At 34.4% G+C, this 17,633-nt stretch overlaps 3 protein-coding genes across 4 annotated transcripts in view; 1 reads left to right on the forward strand and 2 right to left on the reverse strand.

Annotated features, from left to right (window-relative positions):
* Positions 1-14,975, forward strand: part of LOC125055920 (probable Rho GTPase-activating protein CG5521) — a 30,863-nt gene extending 15,888 nt beyond the window's left edge. For both annotated transcript variants that reach the window (XM_047658706.1, XM_047658794.1), the window contains 13 exons: positions 155-251; positions 692-876; positions 4,337-4,492; positions 5,287-5,515; positions 6,046-6,184; positions 7,081-7,189; positions 8,075-8,235; positions 8,644-8,826; positions 9,340-9,466; positions 9,932-10,087; positions 11,244-11,402; positions 11,739-11,985; positions 12,631-14,975. In XM_047658706.1, coding sequence (XP_047514662.1) covers positions 155-251; positions 692-876; positions 4,337-4,492; positions 5,287-5,515; positions 6,046-6,184; positions 7,081-7,189; positions 8,075-8,235; positions 8,644-8,826; positions 9,340-9,466; positions 9,932-10,087; positions 11,244-11,402; positions 11,739-11,985; positions 12,631-12,824 — 2,142 coding nt within the window. In that variant the 3' untranslated portion in view covers positions 12,825-14,975. The remainder of the gene's footprint in view (positions 1-154; positions 252-691; positions 877-4,336; positions 4,493-5,286; positions 5,516-6,045; positions 6,185-7,080; positions 7,190-8,074; positions 8,236-8,643; positions 8,827-9,339; positions 9,467-9,931; positions 10,088-11,243; positions 11,403-11,738; positions 11,986-12,630) is intronic.
* On the reverse strand, positions 1,768-3,229 carry LOC125056481 (endocuticle structural glycoprotein ABD-5-like). The gene is made up of 3 exons (XM_047659633.1): positions 3,111-3,229; positions 2,690-2,808; positions 1,768-2,325 (listed from the first exon to the last, which is right to left on the reverse strand). The coding sequence occupies exons 1-3, from the start codon at positions 3,120-3,122 to the stop codon at positions 2,133-2,135; spliced, it is 324 nt and encodes a 107-aa protein (XP_047515589.1). The 5' UTR covers positions 3,123-3,229; the 3' UTR covers positions 1,768-2,132.
* LOC125056040 (anaphase-promoting complex subunit 2) lies at positions 14,970-17,491 on the reverse strand. Its single transcript, XM_047658917.1, has one exon. The coding sequence runs from the start codon at positions 17,349-17,351 to the stop codon at positions 15,027-15,029; it is 2,325 nt and encodes a 774-aa protein (XP_047514873.1). The 5' UTR covers positions 17,352-17,491; the 3' UTR covers positions 14,970-15,026.
* Positions 17,492-17,633: the final 142 nt, after the last annotated feature.

A 17,633-nucleotide genomic window follows, 5' to 3' on the forward strand; every position in this document is an offset into this window, starting at 1 on the left:
CATAAAGATTTTATCATCGATTTTCTAGGATAGTAAATATCAAGACTATTTATCAGATGAAGAGAAGAAAATGTATTCTCATTTTACGACAGGATTCAAGAGGGAATTTTCATTATCCAGCTTAACAGCTATTTATTATACAATTTTGTTTTAGATGAAGAATAAAACAATAGCCAAAGTAGTTAGCGATGCTGTGCTCGTTTTAGCGGACTACACTGATAGAATCGTCGAGATGTATCCGGGACTTGCTGGTGAGATTCCTATTGTGTATATATGAATAGTTTTAAGTAATTTAGTTAGTAGTAATCTATTTTAAATTAAAACTGGCATCTGAAATTAGTCTCTCTTTTCTTTGAAAACTCTGTGCTTCCCACCTAATAACGTTTAATTACTATCACAATATAATTAAGAACAAAATACTTTAAATACAGCATACATCTGTTATCTCTCATTCTAAATATTATGTGATATAAATCAACGTGGTACGTGGTATTTTCGAACTAATTCGACTTCGAGTCCTTAGTACCAATTCTTATAAAGCAATGCTCTCGAGAGATCTCTGGCATTGAGTGGCACTATCAGGTGAGCCTCCTGCCCGTTTGATCTATAAAACATATATATATATATATATATATATTCTATATAAAACATATATATACATATATATAAAAAAATATTTTATTGTTCACAGAGAAAATAATAAAGTGCATTTGTGCGTGTTTGGCACAAATATCGCATAATGGCGGTAGAGACAATGTACGACCGCTGGCTGGCTCGTTACTCTTATGCCTCGCCGAATTCGCTGTTCGCTGCGGACCCTCGCTGCTCATGCAGCACGAGCAAGACGAGCAGACCCTACTCCTCATGATATTTAGGGTGAGTACATAAACCTAAGTAACAAATTCGTCAAGTTTCTAGCGCCAAAGTTTGTCTTTTACCAAATAGTTTTTCGTAAACAAATATTATTTGGTAACAGACAAAAACGGAAGGGTTTAATGTTACTTACGTTAATGAGTTTAGGTTAATTTATGTGACTTATGTAACATTTACGAACAAATTATTGTGCTAAAGTATTACGTTAACTAAAACTGTGTTTAAACAATTCACACCTATTTAACCAAACAAATAAACTTATTGTTTGTGATGTGTGTAATTTGGTTTTTGTCTCTTGCTTGTAGTTAGCATACTACTTTCTAAAAATTACGTTCGTTACCAGAAATTAGAATACCAACTCAAATTATTTATTAAATAAGTTTAGATTTTACGGTCGGTCAATACCTATATTTTTTTGCATTGCCAAGCCTACACAAAGTTGAAACTTCGATTTTTTAGAAAATTAAAAAATATATATATTGCTAGAAAAAAAGTAACAGAACATTAAATTATATTTTCCCCCTCCATCAATGCGTGTCAAAAACTATTTAAATGATTTCGATGAAAATGTCCCAAGTGTTGGAATTATGTATATTAAATCAATATAACTTTAGTTTCGATGAAGTTTTTGAACATATACAAACTATACTTACGAAATTAAGCACATTTTTTGGAAGCTAAATATTATCCAAATGATAATATTTAACTGATAACCTCTTCTTTTTAACCATTTGAGTACTAAAAAGCCAAAGAAGAGTCGAAGATTTTGATGTCAACTGATTTTGGGTGCGCTGTCGCTCCTGCCAATTTTGGCACATACGCGGTTAAAGCCAATCAATCAGTACAGTAACAGTACACTCAAACTGTTAAGGTCGATTAATTAAAATATCTGAATATGAAACAAAACATTTATTTAAAGATTAAAAACAGTAAAAAAAATAGAAATCGATACAAAAATCACGAACAAATCCATTAATATAATGGAAAGAACAATTGTCAACACTTAGAAATCTTTCAATTAGAATTGACCATGTGGTCATATGTCTATATTGACGTTTCCTATTTCAATATGGCCATGAAATCAGCAAGCTTACAACCTAAATTCAATAGCGATGAATTGACGACATTATCGTAACTTTCGTTGTCCGATGGCATCATTTGATTTAAGTGGTTAGCTTGCCGATCAAATTAACAAAATCTTCGATTCTTAGGTGTTAGAACTTCTTGATCTTAACTAAGTATTGCAAGATGATTCCAATTTATTGTCCGGGGTGTTCGACGCGTTCCTGGGGCTGGAAGCCGTGTTCGTCAGCCACGTAGGTCACGGTGTAAATGAGACCGTCGGGGGCTGCGTATTTGTAGCTGCCTTGCACTGCAAGAGCCTTGACGTCTTCAGAGATTTGCTTAAGTGTACCGCTTTCTTGACGCTGGGTGCCATCGCTGGTCTCAAACCTGAAGATTAATTAATGTTTAAATGAGATGGAGCCAATTGGAGGAGGCCTATACTCAATAAGAGGTCCTTGAAAAAACAAATATATATATTTTATGTGGTGTATATTTTGTAAAATTTTCAAGGCTTTTTGAGGCTTAATTATTATTATTAATTATTATAATATTCAAATAAAAGGGTTTTTTTAACGTTCATGTGAGGTTGATTTTATAAATATCGGGTAACACTTAGATTGTCTTATTGTAAAAAAATATTGTTAATTCATAAGGAGTTTATTTTTTAATGACAAACTAGCAATAAATATATATTACTAACAAATTATTCGACTGTAAACATAGTAGTGATATAAAATATTGTTGAACTTACTCAAAGTTGTATCCGTCTGGGTTGACAATGGCGTCGTGTTTGAGTATGTAGATCGGTTCTGGGGCAGCTTGTTGGGGCGCAGCGGCAGCCACGGCGACAAGAGCAAGGGCTACCAACACCTGCAAACCATGATTTGAGAATCACTGTAAAGTTTATTGTATTATCCTATACAAGCTGTGCTTGGTTTCGGTTTGGTTGTAGCATTTTACTTTAAGTATTCATTCAAATGAAACCAGTAATTAGTAAGTATTTTTTAGTATATATCAAATTACAAAATAGCAGTACTAATAGTGCAGAAATTAAAAAGTCAGAAACGCGTACACAACTTTGTCGATTTAAGGATCATAATAGAAAAAACTATTCTTTATCGCTATATTTCTGAAAATATGTATCGCCATAAAGATAATACATTAAAACTTACGAATTTTTGCATGATGTCTGATTTAAAACTGTCTTTGGACTACTGAACAATGTACTTCTAGCGAAGACGGCTGTTGACTGTGAATATTCCTTTCCACTACCGCATTATAAGTACAAGCTCTAACATATGACAAAATTGTCTGAGAGTCGCAAGCGCACGTAACATGGTGCTAATGAATAAAGAGATGGATTTCTAACATGTATGTTTAGTGCTAAATTATATCGTTTTTCACAATACACAAGTATTTTATCGGTATACTGAGAAATCCTTGACCTATTATTGCATTATGCCAACATTTCGACATATGTGACCTTTTCATTACGGTTACATTTTTGAAGTGAAACTTCGTTAGGCGCATGAGGGTAAAATTCTTATGGAGCCAACGCAATATTAATAATATTAGCGTTACGAAGATGTGCAGCGTTTTTGTCGAAGAAAAGGGAGAGAGCGATTGAGACCGATTGAGAGAGAGTGAGAAAGGGTGAACGTAGCATCACGCACAGTGCCATGGAGCGAGAGGTGGGTGTCTCCCAAGGTAAGGGAGATCGAGAAAAAAATACACGTTATTGGTTGATGTATTCGTTTCACTTCTGACATGTGTACTTGCGTGCGTATGCACTTTTTTATTAAATATAGTAATTGTACGTAAAATTTGATAAAAAATTATCTAAAACCATTTTTATTATGTGGATCGACTATATACTAAGGGAAAGACAAGGTATCTTTCACTAAAACGTAGCAAATATATAATTCTCTTAAATCTATATATATATAATGAAAATGGTCTTCGTTTGAGGCTCAATCACGCCTAAACCACTGATCGTATCGACATGAAACTACCACCATTCGATGCGAAATTATCCTAGATGGTTTATGGCTATTTATTTATTAAATTCCAACGTTCCTTCATTTTTTTATTGCTGTTTTACTTTTATGAAAATTTATCCATACGGACTTCACCGCGGAAACATTCGGGGAGGCTTCCTAGAACCTCTAAACGTCAACATCTGTTAAAAACTCGATTTTCGAAATATTTCAATTTTCTTAGCGGGAAGTTAAAAAGAAGAATAATAAAAATATGAAAAAAAATAAAATTATGAAACATAAAATTTATTTTAATTCGTCCAGCAAAGCGGGCGCGAAACGGCTAGTATTGTATAAAGACAAGAATTATAATTTCATAGACTCACCCAAATATGGGGCATTACAGTGTTATTTATTTTCAGGTTTTGTATGCTGTAATGAAAGGCACGAATGGTGCAGACATCGAAGGGCTGACGTTGCCCGTGGATGAAGATTTTGACCCAAATATCCAATTGGATAATCTAGGGCCTAAGACAGTTCCTGCTTCAAGTATTGATGTCAAGTTATGGGCACAGGCAGTAAGAATTGAATTAATAACTTAAAAAGTAAAAAGTAAATGAGTGGCGCTTCAACCTTTTTAGGTATGGACCTCAGATTTCTGAATGTGTTTCATAATCATTTGTCCTATAGGCAAGTAGGTGATCACCTACACGCCGTCGACTTTTTGGGTCTAAGACATGTCGGTTTCCTCACGATGTTTTCCTTCACCGTTCGAGCGAATGTTAAATGCGCACATAGAAAGAAAGTCCATTGGTGCACAGCCGGGGATCGAACTTACGACCTCAGGTATGAGAGTCGCATGCTGAAGCTGCTAGGCGAACACTGCTCTTTTTTCGAAGTAAAAAATACTTAAAAATATAGTAGCACATTATTTAGTTAAGGTTTTTTGGGCTAGTAACTAAACTTCAGTTTTATACGTTATAAGAATAAATCATTAATGCCAAAGTATTCAAAATCGCTCAGGATACATTTCATGTTTGTATAGTAATTATTTTATCTGTCGAAATCTGTGCTTAACTAAAAAAGTGTAAAAAATATTTGGAATGCCAGTTTAGTATTATAGTGAAGCGTCATAGACTCGGACTACATCACTTAACTGAAAAGTTTTCACCCTTCTAAACCGAAGATTTTTTGCTATCTTAGAAGAATTAATTTCTTGTATTATTTAAAAATTGGAAATTAATAAACATTTCTTAAGTGACAAGCAGACTAGGTCGTATGTAAAATGCAATTGATATCTAAAACTATTAATGCTTCCTGTACCTACATGATCTAAGAAGGTTTTTTCGAATGTCAAACATATTTCCTACAGATATGCTCCCAGCTGGTGCTCTACCTGGGTCATTGGCCATTATGGACAGGATGCCAGCTCTCCTCGACGGTTTGCGAACAACATGACAGCATTCCTTCTCTTGGAACAGAACTCGGTCCTCCGGTACTCACAGCGCCTCATATACAAGTCATGAGATTGAGTGATTCCACGTTGGCATCGTTTATTGAATTGCCAGCGTTGGATTTGCCTCAGGGAGGGACTACCCCAGGTAAATACAGATATGATAAAAGTTAAAAAAAAAAGTTATGTGTTTGTTTTTATAAACAGACGGCAGGGCAGGAGCCTCATCAGATGTTAAGCAATACCACCGCCCATGGACACTTTCAATTCCAAAAGGTGCGCGAATTCGTTTCCGGCCTTATAATGTGCGACAAAAATAAAAATCTCATTATTTTTCATATAAATTTATAATCGATTGGTTGACTTCCTCTGTGTATAAAGCCGATGAAACTATTTTCACTTACAAGTTTCCCGCAAAAGTGAGATTTACAACGAACGATAAGGTATTTTTGCACATAAGAAAGTGTCCTATAACACTACTTACAGTCTCTATTAAGGGGAAGACACTTTGTTCTTGTCTTCTATTCTTTCACTTACTTTCAGCACTTAAGACTAACGTGCACTAACACTAATTCACTAATTACAAAGACAACAAAATATGAGCAAATTTTCTAATAAACAGCGGTCATATATTCTATGTATTGTTTAGCTTACTAAAGGATACTTATTTTCTCACAGGACTGGTGACGTCAGACCGTCAAGTGCGCGTGTTGTTGCGTGACATCACGGGCAAATCTTGTTGGGACGCCTCTGCGCTGTACTACGACCCTTCGGTGACGTCGGCTGAAGTTATTGAACCGTTACCTCTACCTAAAGTGTATGTTCTCAATAGTTAACACTTTTACTGTTTCTGATTCATATTTAATACCAGACTAGGACTATTGCTGTTTTTATTTCTATGTATAGAAACGATTAGGTTTGTTTAGTAGGATAATAGATTGAAATTTATTAATTTATTACAGCATAACATAGCTGAATTGTAACAAAAAAAAATTGTCGAATCACAGATCCCCCTTAAAACAGCTCCAAATATTTTTCTGCGTATTTTCATGACTCGGCAATGGTGTACCGTGCAATAATGTGGTGGCGCATGGTCTTTAGCCACATAGAAATTAATTAAAACACCATGATTTGTGAAATGAATGAAAGGAGATACAAAATTTGGATTCAACCTAACCTTGATCAGGTCAACCAAGATCAAACGCCACTTAGAATCAAAGAATAATAAAAATAAAACCTAATCTAATGTAATTCACTGGCAACTGAGACAATATCATTTACATCATGCATGTAATATTATCAGTTTTGACATATTTGAAGTCGCCAAATCCATGCGTCTCCTTAATGTTACTTGTACTACATACAAGTCGTAAAGAACGATAGAAAATTTACCAAAATTTTACAAAACTATTTTACATACAATTAAATTATTTATAAAATAATACCAGAAACCGTTTCCTATAGATAATTTTTTCGAAGTACGTTATTAAGTACACAGTATATTATATACGCTTCACAAATAGGCCGCCGAAGAGTCGGAAACTCTTAAGCTGCTAGATCAAGCCGGGAATGGAAGATTGAATAATTAACCGTCCACAATGTGTTTGTGATAATTATTAGATATTTACAAACCTAAAAGTGAACCTTATAATTTTAGTACAAATGTTTCGTCTGCATCTGTTTTAATTGGCTGATGATGAAATGACATTTCAGTGTAGAGACACCGAGAGACAACACCCTATCATCATTACCGCCGCCATTACCCCCTGATCTCCTGCCGGACTACAGGAATTCACCGCCAGACAAACATCAACTGGATCACGTAAATACCTTTATAATATAATTTGCTTACTTTTTTCGAGATGATATTAAAAGAGTTGAGAATGACGTAAAGACCCGAGCTGTAACGTAAGTTACGCTCTGTCGCAAATAACGTCTATGGTGAGAAAACGTTGAGGCGAATAAATGGACTGCCCGGTCAGATATTATGGACCCTAACTTTAAGAAACATAAAAAACAAGTTGAAGAATTAATTTATATGCATTTGTCGGGCTCCTGATAAAACTGCTATTGTTACATTAATACTAACCAGTTTTCAAGTTTAATATACCTTGATTTAGATTGTATTGTGCTGTAAAATAAATAAGAAAAACAATTAGAAATTATGTACTTGAGTTTATTCACACCTCAGTGGTCGCGAATAACCTGGATTTGATTCCTGGCAATAAATATAACGCATCTTCATTTTACGCGATTTTACAACTCGGTTATTCACTTATATAACCCGGGGATTACGAAATATTTTACGTTATATTTCTGTACTGTGACATTTGACGTTGACATACTCTCATCCTATAACAATATAGATTTGTAAACACTTATTTCGTTCATAACATAGTTTTTTCTTAATATTCTATTTAAATCCCCCCTAACGTATAAAAGTTAATCGTGAATTATTTGTACATACCGCGTTATTGGGTCATCCAAGCGCCGTATTTGAGAATACTACTACAACGCGTTTTTTATAACGCTGAACCAATCTACCATGTTATAAGAGTGTTTACTGTAATTGTTTCGGTTGGTCAGCACGTCTTACATCCTCGGATATAAAAAAACGAAAAGGGTGATGGTCTACTTTAAAAATATCAGTGTAAGAGACACAGAAATGTAACTGTAGTTAAGGAAACAAAATTCAATAATTTTTTAGGTATTAGCCTACATAGGCCATACGTCACCAGAGGTCACGTGCGGAAGAAGACTGGACGAGGCAGGCCCATCTCCCTTACCACCAGGACTTGAAGATGAATTGGTTTGCGCACTCGTAGCTCATAGGAACGCCGAGAGACACTACCTACAGAATAGAGACAGGTTTGTTTTCATATTATAGAGATGTTTTTTGTATAGAGATTATAAGTAATACGGATCTTATTAATATAATAGATATTTCGTTGCCTTTATCGTGTCTATATTGCCTTTGTAACTTAGTTGATCGACTATTTAATACAGTTTGACTATTATTATTGTAAATTAGTTTACAATTGTAATAATGCCGTATTATGACAAATGTAATGGGATATTATTATTATTGTAATTTGGGATTATTACAATTGTAATGGGATATTATTATTGTAATTGTAATGTAGTTTTATAACTATTGTAATTATAATGTGATATTATTACTTTTGTATTGAATTTTTACATTTTCTAGCAAAAGTTCGTAAAAGTAAACGTGGACAAAAATAATAATACAGCATTTTCATTTTCCAATATTTTCAGCGAGGAAGATGTAGAATCCGTTGACATATCATCAATCAGTGGTTCGAGCGAAAACGTTTTCGCTGCGTCGAGTCAGCTAGTGTCGCAATTGGGTACTCTGGCGCCTGCGAGACGTGCGCACGCGCATCTTTTGAAACGCACCGATAGACTGTTGCGGGAATTAAGGAATCTCGATGCGCAGCGGTAATTTGTTGACGTATTTTCTAAATTAATTAAATGTTTGTTAAATTAAAATTATTATCCCAACTTAGACTGCCTATTCATATAGGTAACGTACACTTACGAACGTCAACAGAAATGTTAAATTGAATGATGTTAAATTGATTCTAAATTTACATTTACTACCAGTTCGCAAGTCAAGGGCGTAGAACTGGCAATAAACTCACCGCCACTGTTTTTAATTACCAAGTTTTGAGTCATACAAATTGTTTGAACTGGAGCAAATCAATCCCAAGGATTAGGATCATTTAAATAATCGTTAAATTTTTAAAAAGCTTTATTAATTAATTTACGTTTAACGTGTTATAATTATTAAATTAAAAGTGTAAAATGTTCGATATTTTTGTTGTTATACAAATTCCTGTACAAAGCACTAGCGCGTACCGGACACGCTATGTCCCAAAGCTTCAGAGTCAAAGAGGAGAAATTATTTTAATAATACTTCACTATTTTGATTTATGTAAATATACTCGACAGGTGTCGTGAAACGCACAAAGTGGCCGTGATATACGTGGGCAAGGGGCAAGAGTCGAGAAACGAAATCTTGTCGAATCGTTGCGGCAGCGCAGCTTATGAGGCCTTTTTGGCTGCTCTTGCTTGGGAGGTAATTTTTACGTATTAATAAATCTATAATAGCATTTTCACAAGGATTTTAACTAACGCTTTTTTTATTATCAGTTTCGTCTTAAAACGTTAATATTCACGTTAGCGAAAGACAGCATTTACCATAGAGAATTTCTAGAGGAGTTGTTCGGATTAATACCTGCAGCTGAGTTTCATTATCGGACGTCGAGGCAGAGTACGAAATACCATCCGTATCACCTCGACGTTCGCCGTTCTACAACTGAGCTTTAGGTCCTTCAAGAAAAGAACGTACCAATTCTTGAAAGGCCGGCAACGCACTCGCGAGCCGTCTCATCAATTTACATCAGATGAGCCTCCTGCCCGTTCTATAAAAAGGAAGCATCATGTAATACCTTTTTATTACTATGATGGAATCTATATCACCTTGTTCGTGTAATGGTTGCAGCTCCAGATCTTGTGAAATAAAATGATGAATGCCTTTCAGGTGGAACTAGAGAGCCACGTGGGTTTCGCGGGTGGGCTCCGAGGCGGAGGGGGCGGAGGCACGAGTGCCCCTTACTTGGCCACTCTCACCTTGGAGGCCCTGTTCCATGTGGCCACGCGGATGCCGGCAGACACGCCAGATGCAATACTTAACAAGGTAAACTTCGCTTCCCACCAACCCATTACGTATTCGTAAATTTAATTAACATATATAATGCTGTCGTTATTGTTCTAACAGAGATAGTTAAAGTGGAACTAAGGGTTAAGAAATATTTTTAAAATTAACCGTAAGTTGTAAGAGTACGTGCCCCGTTAAATCAGAACCACAAAATGTTGATTAAAGCTAACCGATAATAAATAGAGTTTATTGCCAGTTGTTCTCTTCCGTTCTACGCCCTTGACTTGAGAACTCGCAGTAAATGTAAAATTAGAAGCATTTAATATGTATTTCTTTTTTGACGTTCATAAATGTACATAGTGTTACCTATATGAATTAATGATTTTAATTTTTTTAATAAAAAATGGTATATCCTCCAAAGAAGAATGTATATGTCACCGATTTGATTAATATGTCTCGTCTCTGCGTTTTTTTTTTACAAAGTTTACAGATTCATTATTTGTTCTAATTGACGATTTCGATACAAAAATCAACAAATTTATATCCTACGCCCTCTCGACGGCTGGAAATCTGTTTATTTAAAGCTTTTTTTTATGTGATAGGAGGCAAATGGGACAGGCTCTGCTGATGTTAAGTGATATCGCCGCCCATGGACACTCACATTTCCAGGAGGCTCGCAACTCGCAAGTGCGTTGCTGGCCTTGTAAGCATTGGTACGCTCTTGAGGTACCCTAAAATGTATTGGTTCGGAAATACTTCAGTGAATTGGTTCAACACAGTGGTGGTGCGCGGCAAAACTGAATGAATGAAAATAATTCTAAATTAATGATAATATACTCTTTTAAGAAAAAAAAATGTTATCTTTACTTGTGCGTTTTTTTACTGTTTGTGAAGAATAGGGACGGACTTATCAAGTCGCCGTTAAACCACTTTTAATGTGGAGCACCGCACTTAATAAAATGGATACATTAACTAACAATAAAATGTATCTATAGACTCAGATGTTCAGACTCGTATTGAAATTTAAAAATGAGCCCGGCGAAAAAGGTTTGCCATCTCTGACATGTCAAAAAATGATAGCTGTCCGAATTCTACGGAATTAAAAATTAGAGTATAGAAGCCGTGCTTAACTCCGGGATTGCTGAAAATTACATATGTATGAAAAGGCAGTCTTGAAGATATATTGTATTTTCAGACTCGTCACTTAGGCAACGATGAAGTGCACGTAGTGTGGAGCGAACATTGGCGGCCATACAAGCGAGACACGCTTCCCACTCAGTTTTGTGACGTCCTCATCGTCTTGTATCCTCTGCCCGGAGGTTTACTTCGATGCACTGTCTCTAGGAAGCCTGATGTAAGTTTTTTATTTTTACATTAAAATATATGAAATTTGGTTTCCCTTTGATATAGATTGAAGAGCTATATACGGGCTTTGTATAAATAATAACAAAAATATAAAATTATCAATATACAATAACATTTGTTTTAATTTAATTCATTTACTTTATTCCTATTAATGCATGTTATTAATTTTTTTGTCAAATTACGATGAATCTAAGAACCTTCTTTGATGTTCTTAGACTTTGTCAGTTCATTTCACAAAATCGCTTTATGTAAAAGCATATAATTAAATTTGTTTTTGAACAGATTTTAGCAAAGATAATTAATATTTATAAAATTCCCTATATAGGTTGGCGTGTTCGGTCCACTATGGGAAGAATGTATAGTGCGCGTGAGTTGCTGTGCGGCCTTAGTACGAGGCGCGGCGTTCGCCGGCGGTCGATCCGTTCGTGCGACGATGCCTTTATATCAGCACGCGTGCAGCGAACGCGCACGCGATTTGGACGCACTCGTCGCGACGCACACGCACGCCACGCCCTTCGAGCACTTTGTTACGAGGATACGCGCTCCACTTCATACCCACCAGCAGGAGACAGGTTTGTGATTATATATCTATTGGGAAGATTAATTGTATGCGATATAGGGCCCATCCCGGTTTCTATGCTGTGTAACTAGACATTTATTTTTATATATTTTGGAAATAAACGTAGCACATGTTACTCAAAGAAATTAAATCTGTAAAATATACATTGTATTTAATCTAAATTTTAATCATATAAATTGAATTGACGTATTTCAAGATGTCTCCTCCAAAAATAAATTAATAATAATTACTATATAGCCTTTATATCCCGAAGCTCTGTGATCTGTGATCTTTAGTATGATTCCACTATAGTATATCTCGGAGTTCGGTGTGCCTCTTGGCAAAGGCCTCCTCTAACGCTTTCCACTGTTCTCTATCCTTTCCGACTCTTCTCCAATTGTAGCCTACTGTTAATTTGAGTTCGTCCTCCTCTTCTTCGTTTTCCGCTTCTAGGGTACCATTCTGTCAATATTTTTCTCCATTTTTTATGGGGGCTCCGTAGCTTATGAGCCATCACTCTCCATTTTATTTGGTTTCTCAGTGAGAACGTCCGTCACATCTGTTCTAGCTCTTACGTTTGTGTTTCTTTAAAAATAATAACTGAATAAATTCAAATATTGTTTTCGTTTAATTTAAATTTATTTCATAAATATTACAGATCAGAGTAGCGGCCGTCTTGCGAATGCCTTACTAGACCACGGCGCTAGCGGCTGGTCCAACTCAGAACCGCATACTGTGTCACCTCGCCCTGTCAAACGACTGGGTCCCTTCAAGAGACCCTTACAGCCCACTTCAGCCCCACATACAGCACCACCCACTGTCCCAGCACCGGCGCCCAGACGTAATCGGTGAACATACTTTTAAGACATAAGCTTTTACATAAATTTACAGCTAATAACAGTTTTATACAACCCCAACGAATCGTCACTTTTTTTGAAGTCGGTTAAAAATATTTACTTCCATAGAGTAAAAGAGTTTAAGGGCCGGTCATTTTTGTACTTTTTCGATATCAACCTTATGAAAAAATAGTATATTATCTAAGGAAAGGAGTAGGAAACTCATGCACGCGTCGTGTAGGGTTTAATGAGAATTAAAAACTTTTTTCTTTTACTAACAATAATATATGAAATATATTAGACCGACAGCCTAATCTCGTTAATTAATAACACGACTAAAGTTTAACAGTGTGTAACTAAAAATTGTAATTATAAATTAGGTTTGAAATAAACTCTTGAGTATATCAAAACAATACTCAATAATTGTGGAATATCATAATATGAAATCAATGTGTGTATGATAAAGATTTAGGGTGAACTATAAGTAGGTGGTTTTTGACATACGGAAGTCATGCCTAGCGCAGTCTCATCTCTAAATCTTACTTTACGAGACACCGTGAACTTAAATTACTGCTATTAATAAACAAAACTTTAGCCACAACAAAAAATATGCCGCAAATACGAATTGAATTCTTGTGTCTCTTTGAAAATATATAACGTTACAGAACTAATTATGAAGATCAAGAATGTCATCAAAATACTGAACATTTGAGGCTTACGGTACATTATTGAATAATATCGTTAAACTTAAATCTAGTTTGAAGAGCTGTCGAACCATTTTTTCTTTATGTCGTTTAACGTGTATGAAGACGAGATTGTGACGAATTAGATTACGGGGGGTTTTACTCATTTACTCATTGGCATATAAAAAATATAATTTTACTAAAGAAAAACAACCGATATCGTACTTTTTATTTAGTTAACGTTAGCATAGCTATATTTATTTAAATTATTCAAGTTTCCTTATGGCTGATAAGTATTCACAAATTTGAAAAGGTTTGTGTAGTACCATCAGTAAAAACGTCGTCCAAAAAGAGTTTCTTAGTTAAATCTAAAAGCAGACTTAATAAAAAATTATGTACTTAATAATTTATTGAATAAGATTAGTAATATTGTGCATTTAATATAATTGTAGTGGGTAGGCAAGCCTTAAATTTTTATATCTGCCTACAGGCTTTAAGTATAATGATTATAAGGATTTCTGATTACTTCCTTTTGCCGGGTATGTAAAGAAATATTAAAGTTTTTAGAAAAGATGAAGGAGTTTAACCTATTCTATCTGTTTTTCTTTTTATTACATTCAAGAGTTTGCAATGTAGAATTAAAATGCTTGAATGAACACATACAGTATTTAATTTTTTTTTGTTTAAAAACTGGCGATGATACTATGATTAATAAAAAATATTCAGATTGCAATGTCAGAAATTATGTTGTCTGATATATCTGTACATATGTAAACTACTTGTAGAGCTTTAACTGTTGTAGTGTTTACAATATTCTACTATTTATTTTTATATAGATTGATATTTCTATATGGCACTAATTTTAATTGTTATCTCTCTCAGCGGCTCTACTCTTATGTGTTGTTAATGTATAATTTTACGCTTTTTAGATCTGTTTTATGTAATTTTATTTGTTTTAAACAATATGTTTTTAAGTCCGCCACCAAATGTAAAATATTTAAAATAACGTTAAGTAACGTTATATCATTGCTCTTTATTTGTTATGATGACAAATTTAGTTGATATCAAACTGTTATGTTTTTGTGTATTTCAAAACATTTGTTTAAATTATATACTATACTATTTTGATGAGATTTACACAATTTTATTGTATCAAAAGTGTGAGATAAGTTATGGTTTCTATGTTGTGTTATAATGCATTCCAACTAATTTATCAGTATTTCATTTGCAGTATCTATCTTTATTTTATGTAGTTAATATATATTAAAATTAGCTAAGACTGACACAGAAATGTGAATCGCAAGTATTAACTTTACACAAAATCTTGGTTTGTGGTGTGTTTCACTTATTTCGAATCGTAATCCATAACTTCTTCAAATTTAAACAATATTGTATTAATAATAGATAACACATTTTATAAACCACAGATAAGTTATATCCAAGTTTTATATTAAAAGGTGAAAAATAAAATTCTGTTATATCTATGATTTCTTTTATTTAACAAATCAGTAATATAGTAGTGGTAAAAATAAGTTTTATAGTTTAGGCAATTTATACATGCCACCTTGCAATACTAATTGATGGGTCCGTACTTTGGTGTCCAAAAACTGCCTTAATTCGTTCAAGCTGCACTCTGTGCCAGGTGCTTGTGACGCAAACATTTTTAGCATTTGATGTATTCTCTCAAGTGGTAATGAATCTAAGTTTGTTAACATTCCTACAATATAAGACCAAAAGACTTGAAGCTCACCTTCCCTTTGATCATGTGCTGAAGCCATTACACTTTCAGTTTCTTCATCTTCACAAATCATTTCTTGAACTTGATTTGAAGGTACATTTGCTTTGTTAGCCTCAGATCCATCCACCAACACATAGTAATCTGCACTTTTTTCAGTAATGAGGCCTAAGCTCTGCCAGTAAGTAATCTTTCTCCTTAGAACAGTCATAGGTACTTTCATAACATCATGCAACTCTTCAAGTAACCACTCTGGTTTGTTTTGAAAATGCATTATTAGAGTTGCATTAAATGGTGAAACAGTTAAATCCAACTTTTTTTCACCTATTTCAATTTCAATATTTACATTCCCTAAGTGGGGTTTCCAACTTAATGTTCTGTTACCCTTAAGAGCTTCATAAGCTTTTGTATATTCAGCTAAGTGTTGTTTAATTTCTTCAGGTAATTCTAAGCTTTCATCCTTGAATGGGGGCCAAAACTGGGCAGATAAAATCATTGCATTTGATGAAAATTTTGCATTCATCTCTGCAAAATTTTTGTCTTGACTTATTAAGGCATTAATTCTTTTGGAATCGGAAATGTCCTTCAGCATTACCTCACAAAAGTGTAATTGTGATTCCCCAAATCTGAGTTTCAACAACTCTAAATAACGAATTTCTTTTTCTGTGTTAATGTCACCTTGTGCCAGTAGCCTGTCTGCTAGCAATGTCCTGTATTCATTAACAAATAGTTCTTTACTGCCATAAACATTAACAAGCATTGATATGATATCACTTCCTTTTCGTCCTTGAGTCCGTCTTGGATCTGCATCTACAGGGTCAGGGTACCAGTCATCCCAGGCTTCTTCTTTTTCATTATCTTCATCATTTTCAGCTGCAAACTTTGCTAACTCTTCAGCAAGCTCACTGCCAGTACCTTCTTCTGTCAAGCTACTAACAACACTTCTGACAGTGTCTTCTCGATTTCTTAAGTAGCTACGAACAGGCTTAGTCACTGTCTCCAAAATGATACCAGAAGGATCTAAATGTCTGAGTGCTCTTATTGTTGATATATAGGCTGTTAATATATCAGGAGTATTTACACCAGGATGCAATAACCTAGTCTCTAAAGCAGTTTGTAATTTTTTACATAACAAAGGACATAAATTTGTACTTTCAAGACAAGTTTTAATGTCATCAATGGCAGGCTGTGAATCTGGATACTCAATAATAATGTTAAATAACTGATCTATACGCAATTTAGTGTATGTTTGGTATAAGAAAAAACTTAGTTTTTGCTTAAATTTAGTTATAGCATACTTAATACTAGGCGGGGCTTTTGATGAGCCAGCCGAATAAATTCTGGTCAACCAAGTCATGACTGTAGTATCAAGCCAGTCTTCCAAGTGAGACATATGGGAAACATCAAATGCACCCGTGCATATTTTACGAATGTGGACTTCAATTTTTTTTTGAATAAAGTTGGTCAACACTTGACCAGCTAGTCTTTCAAGCAGTTGCAATTCCATCAACTTCATGTTTGTATCATAAAAAACTTTAACAATATAGGCACAGTTACAATCTGAATAGTCATTCCAACAACCTAAACAGATATCTTCATCCATATCAGAAGACTTCATGTTGTCAAAGACATTAAATGACAACTCATAGAAATGGTTTATTATAATATGATAAGTGGTAGGTAACTGAGATAATAAAGTAGCCCTTAACAGCTGTTTAAATCCTAGTATAACATCTTTCTCCCCAAATATTGGTCTATTATCACAGCATTCATTGTTAAGGTGTTTTAATCTTCTTAACATATCAGAAAATTGATTCACAGAATCATACAGATCATTAACAGCAGACTTGAAAAGTTGAAATGCTTTGATATCCTCTGGTTTGATTTGATATACTTTGGTAAATTTAGACCAAAATGATGGAGCAACATACACCCTTAAATATTTCTCGACATGAACCAAGACCAAGTCACGTATTTTCACTTGAATTCCTAGTCCGACAATGATTTGTGTTATCTCCTCGTACTCTTGGTCAGTGCACTCAGTAGAAAGAGTATTATTTAAAATTGGGAAAGCATATTTAATTTTTTTCCAATAAATTTTTAGCTCATCACTTTTCTGAGACATTTTCTTAGAAAATTACAAATATTATTTTAGACTATTACAATAGTCGTAGTTTTTACTTTTTATCTTATATTTTATTATTTATAATCTCACAAGTCAACCGGCGGTAATTCCTATTTCCCAAGTTCGCGAAATTCGAAATATTGATTGTTTTGACGTCAGTCAACCAACAGTGCAACCACAATATGTAGTCTGTACTCTGTAGAGTATACTTGTAATTTTTTTTTTGGAGTTTATGGCCTGGTATCTAGACTTTTAGGCCAAACTTGTAATTTATATGACACT

Source organism: Pieris napi, chromosome 1 (assembly GCF_905475465.1).
Source record: "Pieris napi chromosome 1, ilPieNapi1.2, whole genome shotgun sequence".
Taxonomy (NCBI): Eukaryota; Metazoa; Arthropoda; class Insecta; order Lepidoptera; family Pieridae; genus Pieris; species Pieris napi.